Below are 14,633 nucleotides of genomic sequence, written 5' to 3' on the forward strand. Positions count from 1 at the left end.
TGGTTTGGGGATCACAGGCACTGAGGAGGAAGAAGTAGGTGCAGTGCCTTCACCGGGCATGAAGGTTTGGCCATTCACAGTGAAGGTGTCTCCAACCGGAGCTGCGTTGCCGGATTGGAGACAGCAGGCACAGGTCCCCAGGCTCCCTGGGAGCACAAATTGAGTGTGTTCAGGCCTCCTCTCCCATGCACACAAAGCCCTACACAACCAAGGCCCAGGATACCTCAACAGCCGCCTCAACTTCTACGCTCCCAAACGCCAGCTTCGATCGACCGACCATGCCCTCGCCGCCGTCCCCCGCATCCGAAGAGCCACCACAGGGGGACGGTCCTTCTCCTACCTCGCCGCCAAGACATGGAACTCCCTCCCGACCCACCTCCGCCTGACCCAGGACCACCTCGCCTTCAGGAAGCAACTCAAGACCTGGCTATTCGAGCAGTAGCGGACCCCCCTCCCCTAGCGCCTTGAGACCCTCTGGGTGAGTAGCGCGCTATATAAATGCTTTGATTGATTGATTGATTGATTGATTGATTGATTGATTGAATCCTGAGGCTGATCTCATAACATGAAAGCAGCCTAAGGATTGGCTGCAGGGTATTCTAGGAGCCTTACAATTGATGATTCAGCACTCAAGAAAAGTTTTACAGGGTACATTTGCTTTGTGAATACATTCTTGTATAGAATATATAGCACCAATAATCATGACAATTTGTTGTTGAGTCACAAATAATACATATAGAGAAGATTTCTTCTTTCAGTAAGTCTTTATTCGTCTTTATTTAAAAAAAACACATCACCGAACAGTAGCCAATGCGTTTCGTCCAACAAGGACTGCTTCAGGGCTCTAAATACTATGTCAAAGTCACTATTCATCTGAGTTCGACAAAGTTAAGTTATCATGAACATATCCACTTGTCAAGTATTAAACGTGTGGTCCTCCATAGGACTAGCGTGGCATCTGCTGTATAAGAGCCTGTCTGCAGAGAAGTAGGACAGAGCGCGATGCGGCTGTCTGAAGGTAAGGCAAGTTCTGGTTTTCTACTTCTTTTTTTGCATACTCCATTGTCCTCATGCAGTTCTCCCTCCCTGCGCCCTGCCAGTCATCCCTGGCACTAAACACCAATGCCTGAATTGAGACCAACTGTGTTTTGCATGCATCAGATTGCTTTACAATGCTTGAGGTGCTGCGATTGATCGTAAGGGTATATTTTCACTTCTCTAGAGGAGCAAGGCCATTTGTGCAAGTGTCTGGCCTCTAAAATGTCAGAAAAGTAGTTGAACTAAAGTCATGTTGCGTAGCAAGGTCCCGTTAATTTTTCGAGTCAACAAAAGTGCAAGCTGTCTCATGGGAAGCTGAATGAACCAATTTAGTTTACATTAACTGTATCCGTTTGAAAGTATGCAACCAATAAGACTACACGGGTGAATTAGGTGAAGTAATAGAGTGCTAATTAAACTAACGTGGGCTATTTTAGAGGGGAAGTGATGAGGTAACAATTACCTTACTTAACTTTTTGACCTATAATTCTCATTGTCGAAAAATACTGTCTTTCATCTAAAGCTCTTAACGTATTTTACAGGCACTAGAAGTATTGTTGAACACAATCATATTATATATATGGTGCCAAGAAAAGATGTATTGATAAGAAGACAACAGTATCCGCTAAAAGTAAAAATATATACCAAGAACATTTAAAATGGGTTGAGAACATGCAAAAAGTGAGAGTGGTTACCAGATGGAGGGTCTCAATTTTATTATTTCTTTATTTATTTTATATATTTTTTTATCTATGTATTAATTAATTTATTTATTTAGTTAAAAGTTGGTGTTGGTGGAGTGGTGTGGCTCACTGGTAAGAGGTGGCAGACCCGAAAGCAGAGGTCGGCCCGGGACCAGGGTTCGATTTCCGATGCGGCAGGGTCTTGGGCCATGGTCAGCAGACTCGATAATTCTCGCCTCGGTGCCTACTTCAACCATGGGTCCCACTCAGCAACTCTGGTCAATAGCTTGCTTAATCTCTAGTAACGGCCCCATCAGCGCCGGGGATGCTTGTCTTCACCTTGGAGATGCCCAGGAGGGACCATCTCACAGGGAAAGCCAGGATGGGTTCCCCAGCGGTATACAGCGCCGGGACGCCCCTTTGCTGGGGCAGCTGTGCGCTTTACAAGTATACAACATTTAACATTTAATGCTGAGGGGTATGAATTTTTCAAAACAGATTGTTTATGAAATGTTTAACATGAACAGGACAGTGGCGCACAGCCAAGGACAATTTGGAGGGATTCTGTTAGTTATATTGTGATTTGTGTTAAGGAGGAGTGCTACAAGAGATTGTAATGCAACCTGTCTCCGTCATAAATAATGAATTTGTTTTTTTTTTGGTACGTTTACAATGGTAATAAAGGTTTCTGAAAAAGTGTTTGACACAAGCAGCAAAAAAAAATCAGGCGTCTTTGAGCGAAAACTTCAAAAGCCAAGACTGCAATTGCCATTGGTAAAGTAAAATCAAATTACATACATCTGTAGAAAACCCAGCCAAGCTCTTGTGAGAGTAATCTTGCTTTTCTCGTCCCCCTAAAAAGCCTTAAAATTAGACGCACCAATGGAAGATTATTCAACAGGTCATCTACTGTGACATCATCTTAATTCTCCGAAAAGGATGGTTCGCTGAGATCTCTGTCATCTCGATGGTTTGCTGGGTTGATTTCTTCTGAACTGTTGTAGGGAAAGAAAATAAGTTTTATTGCCTGGGTCAAAGTTTGTCTAAATATATGAGGTACTTTCTTTAATGAGAATAAAAAACTCTATTTGGTACAACACGTTGTTAGGCGCTTGAACAATAATAGGAAAGTGCAGATTTAATGTCAAATTTAGAGAATACTTTAAAAACACTGCTTTTCTGTGAAGTATATGGTCAGGGCTTCACTGAGAACAACACCATGAAAAAATGAAATATTAATTAGGGGTGGATGCTAGCCCATCACAAATTTTAAAAATCATCAGGCAGATGCATCAAAGAAAATACCGGGAGCAAACGGGCAGATTCTCAGAATCTGCCCGTTTGCTCCCGGTATTTTTGCATTTGGGATGCATCATCCCAAATGCAGAAATCGCAATTTAAGGAATCTCTAAATAGAGATTCCTTAAATTGCTCTTGCATTTAAGGAATCCCAAAATGAGATTCCTTAAATGCAATGCATGAAACCCAAAAAAATAGCGATTTCGCTAATAGGGGGAGCAAATTACCATGAAGTTGAACTTCGTGGTAATTTGCTAAAACTTTGAAAAATGCACTTTTGTGCATTTTTCAAAGTTACATGTTGCGCGCACACATGCCCTTAGGGCATGTGTGTGTGTAACATTTGTGCACAGGTCCATTTTAGGGGTGCAACAGGGTGTCCTTTGGACACCCTGGCACCCTTGAAATAGCGGAACATTAGCGATTCGGTAATAGCTAATCGCTAATAAGGAATGGCTTCCCCATTCATTCCTATGGGCCTTTAGGCCCATAGGAATGAATGGGGAAGCCATTCCTTATTAGCGATTAGCTATTACCGAATCGCTAATAAGGAATCTTAAGGAATCGCTAATAACATTGCGATTCCTACATGCATCCCGTTTTGAGAGTCTTTAATAGCGATTCCTTAAAATTCGCTATTAAGGACTCGCAAAACATTACTTTGATGCATCTGCCAGAAAGTCACTAATTTGATAGGTATAGGTACAGGTTTCAGAAGTTTAAACATGAGCGCAATCCCCGTTAGCTATTGCATAGAGAAGTCAGGTTTAACTTTGAGAAAATGTGGAATCTATTTAGAAATACCAACGCACTTAAAGAGTTGAAAACACAACACAATAACGCTCTCACTCCAAAGGATACAATTATAGTAAAATGTAGCTAGTAGAATGAAAACAATACACCAAACTCCAAAAAAGGGGATCAGACATGAATTTGTAAAGAATTAAGGGAAAAAAGTGCTACTTGTAGTCAATGGTTGTTATGGAACAGAACCTAGGTGTGATTTTAGGCAGTCTGCAATGGGGCCCTGGTTTTGTACAGAACACAGATTATCCCTGCAACTGGCTGGAAGTAGGGAATACTTTAAAGACCCAATCTGAAAAGGGACTTTGTTGTTTTTTCGAAGCATAGGTACCCAACATAAGGCGTAAACAACGTTCCAAGTCCGAACCTCAGTTAATCGGTGTCTGACAAGCTTGTCAGTCGCCGATTAACTGAGATTCGGACTTGGAACGTTGTATACGCCTCGTGTTGGGTGCCTACGCTTAGTATGGCTATGAATTGAAAAAGACTCTGGTTAACTTGGAATTATTATACGCCTCCGAACTTTTTGAAAACTGTCTTGTTGGGCACCCACACTCCCTGTGGATATCTAATTGAAAAAGGAAGATCATTTAAGAAAGAAGAATTGCATTATAAAATTAGCGTGATGACTTTCCCGTGAAAAATACCTCACAGAGGCCCTATAATAACCCAGGACTGTGGTGGTGTAATATTACACGCTTCCTGGAAACACTAAGGTGCACCCTTACCAAGGATACGAGAATTCTATACTATTGAGGAGAATTCTGGTTTAACCATCACACCTGCACGTACAACAGGAATCTTTTTGGATTGAATTGACCTATGCAATTGATGTGGGAATTATAACCACTTTGTTCCCGAAAAGGGGTCATCATATAGATCCCTGTTTTGCCCCGTTACAGTATGCCCTGAAGAAGACTCGCATGGCCCAGGCATAATTAACCGTATGGCCGCAAGACGAGTCGAAATGTCGACAATATATTGAAACCTGGACCGCTATTATTATCTCTCCCCACGATTATGTGCTATATATTAATGACATATAATTCTGTTTGTAGTCAATAATAGAGAGAGTGTGGATTAATTAATTCAAGTGGCTAGGTTGTGCAGATCCGGCATTTACAGGCCTGATTCTGTTCGTTATCATTCAAAATTATTGGAATTGTATTTTACCTTTTTTGATTTTCACTTTTCCTTTCTCTCTAATCACTTTCACATTTCTTGACACCCTTTGCTATGCTGCACGTTTGATACGGGGCAATGTATATACTTTTGTGTTGATTTGCAAAATGAATCTTTGAATTTCATATTCTGAAATTGATACAATAGATTAAAATATTGTACCTGTGTTTGGAAATGGATGCTGTTGCCTTATTCATGTGTTTTTCATTAATGGAGTGGAGCTGATCAATAGGTACATGCTCCTAATTTGAGAATCTTGATTGTTCAATTTGTTTGCAAAGATAGAGGTCTCGGACCATTGTTGTGTATTAAAACTAGACTGGTCAGGCAGAATTTGATACTGTGGTGTCAACAGAACGCCAACTGACCTCACCCTACATATTCTACTAAGCTCAGAGGGGTCATCTCTGCCCAGTCAGGCCAGCCTATTGGATGCACCTGTAAGGAAATTCAGACTTCTTTCACACCACTTCCTGGGCTGAGCACAGACCGGAAATTGACAGAGGCTCATGCTAATTACCACTTCTGGAACCCCATCCGGCAAAGGGTAACTTTCTAAAAGTTACTTTTCCTTAATATTTAGTAAAAGTCAGACCTCATCTTTGAGTTGTTTTTTAATAATGATTAAAATAGTGGTTTCATAATTTTTTCCGGTGTTACTAATCTGCGTATAATATTAATATTTAAATATGTACTCTGGTTTTCTACATAGGACAGCTAGGCCTGCTACAATGTAAATAAAGTTTAGGCCTATGTCACTGTAGGAACATGTTAACATACATTTTCTACACTTCCTCCTTTTGATTACGATGCAATATTATAAAGGGTGGTTTATGTCTGTTGAAAAGGATTATTTTAACAGATAATACGGCAGGTTGAAATTGTAGAAGTCAAACTACAATGGTAGGCCTGAAGCCATGTTGTCCTTGTCTCCTTGTTGCAATAGTGTATGGCACAGTAAGTGCTAAATATCCAGAAGTGACATATAACTATCTATGCTGTGAGGGTATTTTATATATCATTTAATGTGGCCCAATATGAGAGTTAAATACACCATAAAGGGACGAGCCAAAGCCTACAGTTTTAGGGTGGAAGCTTCACGCATCATGGGAGAAGAGTGACACAGGTGGAGCGGTGCCGTTGCATCGAGGAACAAGGGTGTTGCCGCTGCAATTCACGTATCGAATCAAGAACTTCTCACATCCCTTGAGAAGCGTGCCGTATCTGGAAGATCTTCACTTCTTTATTTCTTTGCACCTGAATTTTGCCGCACTTCCCTCGCTTCAACATTGCTTGTCGTGGAAGCGCAACGCATCGTAAGGTACATTGACACAAAGTGTCGCATCTTAAGAACTGAACTAAACTAAGCTGAGTCTACCATCTTAAAGTAATATTATTGTGTATTTTGTCGTTAATGGTCCTGTAATAAATCTATATAAAGTATACTTATGTTTTATATAAACCTTGTGTGGTGTCCATCTGTAGTGTTGTCACTGGGTTACTGTATGTGGTAACAAATGCTGTACACACTGCCTCTGAGATAAGCCTGTCTGCTCGTGCCAAGCTACCAGGGGGGTGAGCAGGGGTTATTTTAGGAACGTAGCCTATCATCCTGACTAGAGGCAAAGGTCCCTATTTGTCACAAGTACCTACCTGTGCCAAATAGAGACCCCCAAATCTAACAGGGAGGATGTTCTAGGTCTGGCGGCGAGGTGGGAGAATGATCTGCCACCGGAGGTCGCTCTTCGGATGTGGGGAATTGTGGCGAGGGCGAGGTCGGCGGAGCAGAGCTGGCGGTTGGGGCGTAGTAGCTGAGTCGTCTGTTGAGGTATGCTGGTCTGGTGTTGTGGAGTGCCTTGTGTGTTTGGGTGAGGAGCTTGAAGGTGATCCTCTTGTTGATGGGGAGCCAGTGCAGGTCTCTCAGGTGGGGTGTGATGTGGCTTCAGTGAGGGCTGTTGAGGATCAGGCGAGCAGAGGTGTTTTGAATGTGCTGGAGTCGTTTCAGGAGTTTGGCCGAGGCTCCTGTGTAGAGGACGTTTCTGTAGTCCAGCCTGCTGTTGACGAGGACCTGGGTGATAGTTTTTCTTGTTTCGGTGGGGATCCACCTGTAGATCTTGCAGAGCATGTGGAGGTTGTTGAAGCAGGAGGATGAGACGGAATTGACCTGCTTTGTCACAGAGAGAGTAGAGTCGAGGATGAATCCTAGGCTGGGTGCATCGTCAGCGGGGGTTGGAGCTTCTCACCGCGCGGTCGGCCACCAGGAGTCATTCCAGGCCGAGGGGGTGGAGCCAAGGATGAGGACTTCCGTCTTGTCCGAGTTTAGCTTCACACGGAGGTTGGTTTGGTGATGAGGGGGTCCTTGGTGAGGGAGAGGATCAGCTGGGTGTCGTCAGTGTAGGAGATGATGTTGAGGTTATGCAGTCGGGCGACTTGGGCTAGCGGTGCAATGTAGATGTTGAACAATGTTGGGCTGAGGGATGAGCCCTGTTGTATGCCACAGATGATCTCAGTGGCTTCATAGCGGAGAGGGGGAGGCGAACGCTCTGGGATCTACCGGAGATGAAGGAGGTGGGCCAGTCCAGAGCCTTGTCTTGGAGGCGTGTGCGTAGGGTGCAGTGGCAGACGGTGTCGGAGGCGGCTGACAGGTCGAGGAGGATGAGGGTCGCGGTTTCTTCTTTGTCCAGCAGGGCTCTGATGTCATCGGTGGCGGCGATGAGGGCAGTTTCGGTGCTGTGGTTGCTGTGGAACCAAGACTGGGATGGGTCCAGGATTCACAAACAGGTGAGCATGTTGGTCCCAACATCCTCCTGGTTCTCATTTATCTGAGCAGTTTCCCACCAAAAATGTCCCCCCTTTGGATTGTGGCTATCTGGGCACCTTTAGCACCACTTCCGGGGGTCCAGAACTGGAGGGGCACAACTTGACGAGTCAGGACTCACTCAGGCTGGATTCCGGTGCATGTTCAAGATGGAGGAAACCTTTTGTGTCTCTGTAGCCCTGAAAAGGAGGCCAGCAAGCTAAACCCTATGAGTTACTCCGGAGGTCCTTGGACAGTTGAAGATCAAGTCCTTGTCCCCAAGCAGAAGGTAGCAGAGCAGCAGGACAAATAGGGAACCAATCCAGCATGTAAGCAGTCTTGTAAAACAGCAGTATAGCAGAGTGTCAGGCATTCCAGCTGCACAGCAATCCTCCCTTCAGCACAGTAACTACAGGTCCAGAAACATAATGAAGAGTTGGTTTCTGAGGTCCTACTTTTATACCCTGGTGCCCTGGTAGGTGGGGCAGCTTCTTGGCAGGGGAATTGAAGTGCATGAAATTTCCTGACTTTCCTGTCCTGAGTCCAGTTGTTGGGCCTTTGTTTGAAGGCAGAGCACAGGCTAATAGTTTTAGATTGAGCTGTGCTCAGCTTGCCCCCCATCCTTTCAGCAGATGGTCCATTGAGGCACACCTAATCCCTCAAATTGTGACTGTCTTGGAATAATTTGTAAAGTCTAACTGTCCATTACACATAGTCATGTGATCCAGGGCAGGGTTCAGTTGCAAAAGGGCTAAGGGCAGAAAAATGGCAAGTTTCTAAAAGTGATCAAACATCCAACTTAAACATTAAAAAGGGAACTTCACTACAGTTCTAAAGAAATCAAACATGACATAGATACCAGCCCCAAGTAGAAGGTCTAGCTTATTAAATGTAATAACAATTCACCAATGTAATACTATTAGAGGTGTAAGCCTCACAGTAGGGGAAAATAATTTGGGGTTTTTTCACTAATAGGACAAGTAAAACTTAAAAATGTATGTCCAACATTTTAACCACACAGCACCCTGCCCAAAGGGCTGCCTGAGGCATGCCTAAGGGATGTCTTTTATGTAATCAAAGCGGAGTTTAAGGTTTGGCAAGTGGGTTTATATGGCAACTGGAAATTGCAGTTCAAAACTTTATTCAGGCTTTGGTGGCAGACCTGGGACATGTTTTACAGTGCTACTTAAGTGGGTGGCACAATCAGTGCTGCAGGCCCAATCAGTAGCACTACATTTACAGGCCCTGTATACACGGTACACCACTCTACAAGATGCTTACAAGTACATTAAATATGCTAGTTGGGTATAAGACAATGTAATCATATTTTGAGGGAAGGGGCAGATGCACTTTGGCACTAGTTTGCAGTGGTACAGTGCACAAAGTCCTCAGACCAACAAAAACAAATGCAGCAACAAAATAGAGGTGATGAGGCAAAAGGTTTGGGGAAGACCATTTTTAGGCTGACAGGTTTAATACACAGCATCTCAGAAGACACTGCTTGCACACATCAGCTGCTTTCCTTCCTCATTGGCTAGTGTATGGCTTCCTGTGCCCACTTGACTCTCCATTTAGAACAAATGAAAAACCTGCTGTTTTTATTCTTTCCAGATCTGACAGGAACTTCTCATTTCACCTAGGCCTGGGTAGTGTCTTCTCTGACATCTATAACAAATCCAAAATGCAGTTGCCTGGGTACTGATGCGGCTGTATATATGAATGCATTTCTCTTCAAATTTTCACGGGGAAACTGTCTTGGAACCAATCCATTCAATCGTTATGCCCCGCAGAAAAAGTCTGTAGCAAGTCCCTTGCCTTGCATGACAGAGACTGGTGATCATTCCCAGTTTTTTTGCAATCTCTGAGTTCCTCATTACAAATGGTCCGTAGTAAGGCTTGGCAATACGTTGACCAGTAGTTTGATTTCGTCAATACAGGCTATTACCACACAATAGCAAATGTCATGAAAAATAGCAAAATTAAAAAAACAGTAAGCACAGTGATTTATGCATGTTTATTCACATTCAATGCTTTCACAGTATGAAAGAAGCACCAGGATTTGATTGAGCAGGCTCTCCCAGCACTTGTAAGGGCACAGGAGGCCTGTGCTTTCTGTAACCCAGATGTCTAACATAGCTAGTGATGAAGCGGACTTCAGAGATAAGTTTAGATTCAGTTCGCAGATTTAGACTCCTATAATTTATAATACATTAACGAGTGTTGCATGTTTTTGTATTAATTCAATCTAGAATAATGTGCACCCTCACGAACACGTAGGTCTAATCATATGTGCTCTTGTCGCATTTGTCACTAAGTTTTAAATAACATATTAACTTTGTCTTTTGTTGTGTCAAACATTAACTGCGGCTGTTTTAAATAATAGCATGTGTATTTCCTTAAATGTGCTCTTGTTTATGTTGTGTCTTTTATGTGACAATGTTTTGTTTGTCTTTCGTGCATTAAGCTAGATAACATAGACTAATAGGTTAACATTATGGAAGGGGGTGGGTAACAAAATAATTATAATTTCTTGAATTAATTGATGTCTTGTGTTTCCTTGCATACTAGAGTCTTGCTAAAAGAGGCCTGTGGCCTATTTCTAAAATGGATGTCCGAAGTCCTGTCGAGTTGGGCCTTGCACAGCAGAGAATGAAATAAAAAAAATTCTTCATAATTCTTTGAAAAACACACGCGGAAGGGGAGCTGTGCTGACCGTTGAGATAATCATTGTATAACTTTTAATGCCAAGGACAGGACATAGCGGCGGAAAAGCTTGGGCAGAGGAAGCAACGTACTGTTTCATTAATTGTTGCAAGCCTCGGAAGAGTTTGTGACACACGCAGACAAAAGGCAATGCCGCTCTTAAGGAACATGGTTTTTGCAATGTGAAAGGCGAATGACTTCATGGACTGACATTTCTCGACCAATCACGCTTCGAGTTGGTCTTCTTTTTGTATTCGTTTAGTTAGTTTTAGATAGAGAAAAGGTATAAAAATTACCCCCTTGGAAAGAGCTCTGTTGGCTCGTTCCTGTGCTCCAGAGATGCTGTCGGACTTTTGACTCACGTAAGAACTTTTGAGCTTACATTTTTTCCCTTTAGGTTTATTTAGTTAAGTTAGGGAAATAGGTTTAGGGAATGAGTTCTTAGATGTTTAAGCATTTCTCATGTTGATTTTGATTTAGACTGACAGTCTAATGTGCCTTTCTAATTAAATAATTCTGCTTATTAAAATAAAGAAATACATTCTTAAAATGCTTTTTGCTCAATAAATAAAGTTAATAAAATAGATTTTGAAATGACAAGCTGGTCTTGATTGTTTCGTTTGAGTTACCATTAGTTAATCCATTGCCTATGATTTTGACTTAATTAAATGTTTATGAAAGTGTTTTGTTTAATTAAGTCATATGATTCAGTTGGTCAATTCATGTCTCAGACATATAAGGGCCTAGTGATATATTTATGAATAATGGTGTGTATCGTGGTGTAGAGTTGTACATATGAGACTGAATTTCCTTTGGCCCGCTGGATCAAATCTCTGGTAGCAGAGTTTGGTTACTATGGTAACTGACATGTTACATGGTAATTACATAGGATACATGTTTAACACATGTTAAGTTTTGTCTAGTTGTTATATGTTGTCGAAAGGTTTTTCCAGCAGTGAGAAAAAGTAGAGTAGTGTGACATGTGAAGTTACACAGCTCATTTGTTCTGTTTTCAAATTAGTGGTACTGAAATATCACTAAGTGTTGTGGACGTACAAAACAAGTTTAGGGATTTTTAGGTATGACAGGTTGTATGTATAGTGAGGTTTGCCTATGAAATTGTAGGTCTGAGTATAGGGACTAAGAGCCCGTTTTAAAACTCGTTGCGAAAAAGAGTAGTAAGATTTTTCCGAGCTTGAGCGAAGGGTAAGCTGGCGTCGTCTATTCTTACTGGCGTTTGTGGATTTCTATAGTTTGGTTAGAGTCCTGCCAAAGATTTCATGTATACATGAATAGGTTTTCCCGTATGAATGCGTAAAACTGTGTTTGTGAAAATAGCGTCGTCTATTTCACGAGAGTGAAATCTTGAATGTCTGGTAAAACTATCCCTTTGTTTAGCGAAAAGGACACATGGTTTGTTTTTCTGTAGTTATTAACTGAAATCCATTGAAAAAGATTGTTTTAAAATGGCGCTGTGAAAATATTTTGTAAAGGAGGGGTGAGTTTACGGAGTGACACTGACACGCGCAGCTTCGCTGCAGCAGCAGTAAACGTCACAGGGTTCACGCTGCGATTGGTTAACATACGTCACAGCAAGCGCGCTCATTGGTTCACATGACCAAAACAAGCTGTTAGCTGATTGGTCCTTTCTGAAAACAGGATTCTCATTGGTTGAGCAAGGTAGTGACATGGCTTAACCTGATTGGCTTGTTGGTAAGTTTCGCGCACCGATTGGCTAGAGTAGCGGAACAACAAGGAAATACTTACGATCTTTTCTAAATTAAACAGGATCATTTTAAAACATGAGTTATTATTGGAATAAAGAAGAAAAGAAGCCTTCATGGTTTCAGAAAATTAAAAATGTATTTAATCCTGAAAAGAAAATTGAAGCGCGTGGTGGAAAATTACTTCATAAGTACAAAACACCCGCAGCATATATGGAAGGAGAATATGGTTATCATACGGATCTCTGGTTTGAAAATTGGATGCAATATACCAAAAATGATGGTGTTTCAGAGTGGCCAGAAGATGGATCGTTTAATGTTAAAGTTTTAAGAAACTTAAGAGATAAAATGATGTCTCTTTCACCAAGGCCCAGACCCACTCAATTTGAAGCTTTAGTTGAATGGGAGATTGAAATGATGGAGCTCGAGCGAGAAAATTGGGGAACACCAAGAGGTATTAATAGGGAAACCCACCAAGATAGAGTGCGTCATTGGAGAAAAGGGGACATGCATGATGGTTTGTACCCGGGTATAGAAATGGTTGTTGAAACATCAGGTCAAAAGAATTCCCAGAAAAAAGGTCATCTTCATGAAGAATTAGATGATACAGTTTTAGAAGAAATTTTTATGAATCCACCACTTTATCAGCCAAGTTGTTCACAGTCTACCCCAAGACGTTTTTCAGGAATTTCTCCTAGTGCACCTCCTGGAGAGATTGATGATAATTCACCCAGATTTTTGAGATTACCTGAAAGGGAAAGATCAAGAAGTAAATCAAATACTCCAAGAGAAAGCAGAAATTATCCAGATGTTTCAAATTCGAGAAATAATTTCCCGAAAAATGACAACAAGGCAGAGCTACCTGAAAATATTCCAAACATTTCAGAATATTTGAAAGCGAATGGAGAATTAATTCAGCAAATAACAAAAGGCATGGAAGCTGTAACAGTTCCAGTTACAATTGGTCCTGTTGTACCAGTTTTTGAGCAAGGTGAAATCAGACATTCAGTCTTAACGAATTCATTAAATGCAGGAATTCAAAAGGTGGCTGAAAAATTTTATTCTGAATTAACAGAAATTAATCGAGATAAAACAATGCCAAATTTAACTTTAAATCAAAGTTTGTCAAATGGTGACACACCATCAGCTGCAGATTCTGATTCTGGTTCTTTAGAAAAGACCACAAATAAAACAGATTTAACACAGATTCCTCAACAAGTTCCTGAGTCTAAACAACTTGATGTTTCAAAATTAAAGGCAGATTTAGAAGAATTAATTATTGGCACAATTGGTACTGACTGTTTGAAGCAATATCAGGATGATGAACTGTTGTTTATTTGCAAGAGAATTCAGTGGAAAACTAAAAATAAATATGAACAATTTGAAGAAGTGGCTGCTGAATTAGAAATAGATTCGAGTCGTCAGAAACAATTGCAAAAACATTACAGAGTGGATTTGTCTGAGAAGGATATTGAGAATCTAAATACCACAGGTAGGATAACCCATGTAAAAGAATGAATTGTGTTTCTAAAAAGATTAGGTGAATTAAGTAAATGGAGAATGGACAAAGAAAAGAGAAGAAGAAAAGAGAGAAAGAGGAGAAGTTTTTGGTGAATTTCCTATGAAGGAAATAGCTGGTGGAGGTTATGTTCATGTTCCATGGACAAGACAGGACATTCTGCTCTTTACAAATGATTTCCCTCGGCTGAGAGAAAAGCCAGTAGAATGGTATTGTCAGGTTGACAGATTTATAAAGGTCTCGAAAGTTCTGTGTATTGATCTTGATGGTTTCTTTGACATTGTTGTCCCATCAGATCTTTGGACAGAATGTAAAATTTCTGTTGGTTGGCCCAAAGAGGAACCACCTCGACATAGAGTAACAGGTGCTCCTTCAGACGATGTCATGGATTTCTTTAACAAAGTAATTGTCTGGCTGAAAAACAAGATTCCTGCAAAAGAAGTAGATTGGGTTAAAATAGACAGAACAAACCAAGAACCAAAAGAATCAGTTCATTCCTTTTATGAAAGATTACTCCTGGCATTTAAACAATACAGTGGCTATGAAAAATTAAGTGAAAGTGACATGAGCCACTTCATTTATAGATTTGTTTATGGCCTGAAACCTGAAATTGGAGAAATGATTAGAAACGGAATTGTCGGTTGGCAGTCACTTTCAGTTGATGATATCCTGAGGAAGGTAAAATACTGGAGGGATGAGATAGATGCAAAACAGAAGAAACTCAAGGAAAAGGCAATGTGGGCACCAGTGAAGGTAGCTGAACAGCAGATAGCAACCTTAGAAAATAAACAGCAGGAACGGAAATTCTGGAACTGGGAAGTTAGAAGAAATTCCAGAAGAAGAGGACGAATTGCCAAGTACCAGCTACAGAGATGTTGTTCCTA

The 14,633-nt window shown here is 41.3% G+C and overlaps 1 protein-coding gene across 1 annotated transcript in view; it reads right to left on the minus strand.

Annotated features, from left to right (window-relative positions):
* Positions 1-2,643: 2,643 nt before the first annotated feature.
* The window catches only part of LOC147708104 (VIP peptides-like), a 274,826-nt gene continuing 262,836 nt past the window's right edge, over positions 2,644-14,633 (minus strand). Inside the window, exon 3 of the mRNA XM_086925304.1 lies at positions 2,644-2,716. Within this exon, the coding sequence (XP_086781430.1) occupies positions 2,644-2,716 (73 nt within the window). The remainder of the gene's footprint in view (positions 2,717-14,633) is intronic.

The sequence above is a fragment of the Lissotriton vulgaris genome, chromosome 6 (genome assembly GCF_964263255.1).
Source record: "Lissotriton vulgaris chromosome 6, aLisVul1.2, whole genome shotgun sequence".
Classification (NCBI taxonomy): Eukaryota; Metazoa; Chordata; class Amphibia; order Caudata; family Salamandridae; genus Lissotriton; species Lissotriton vulgaris.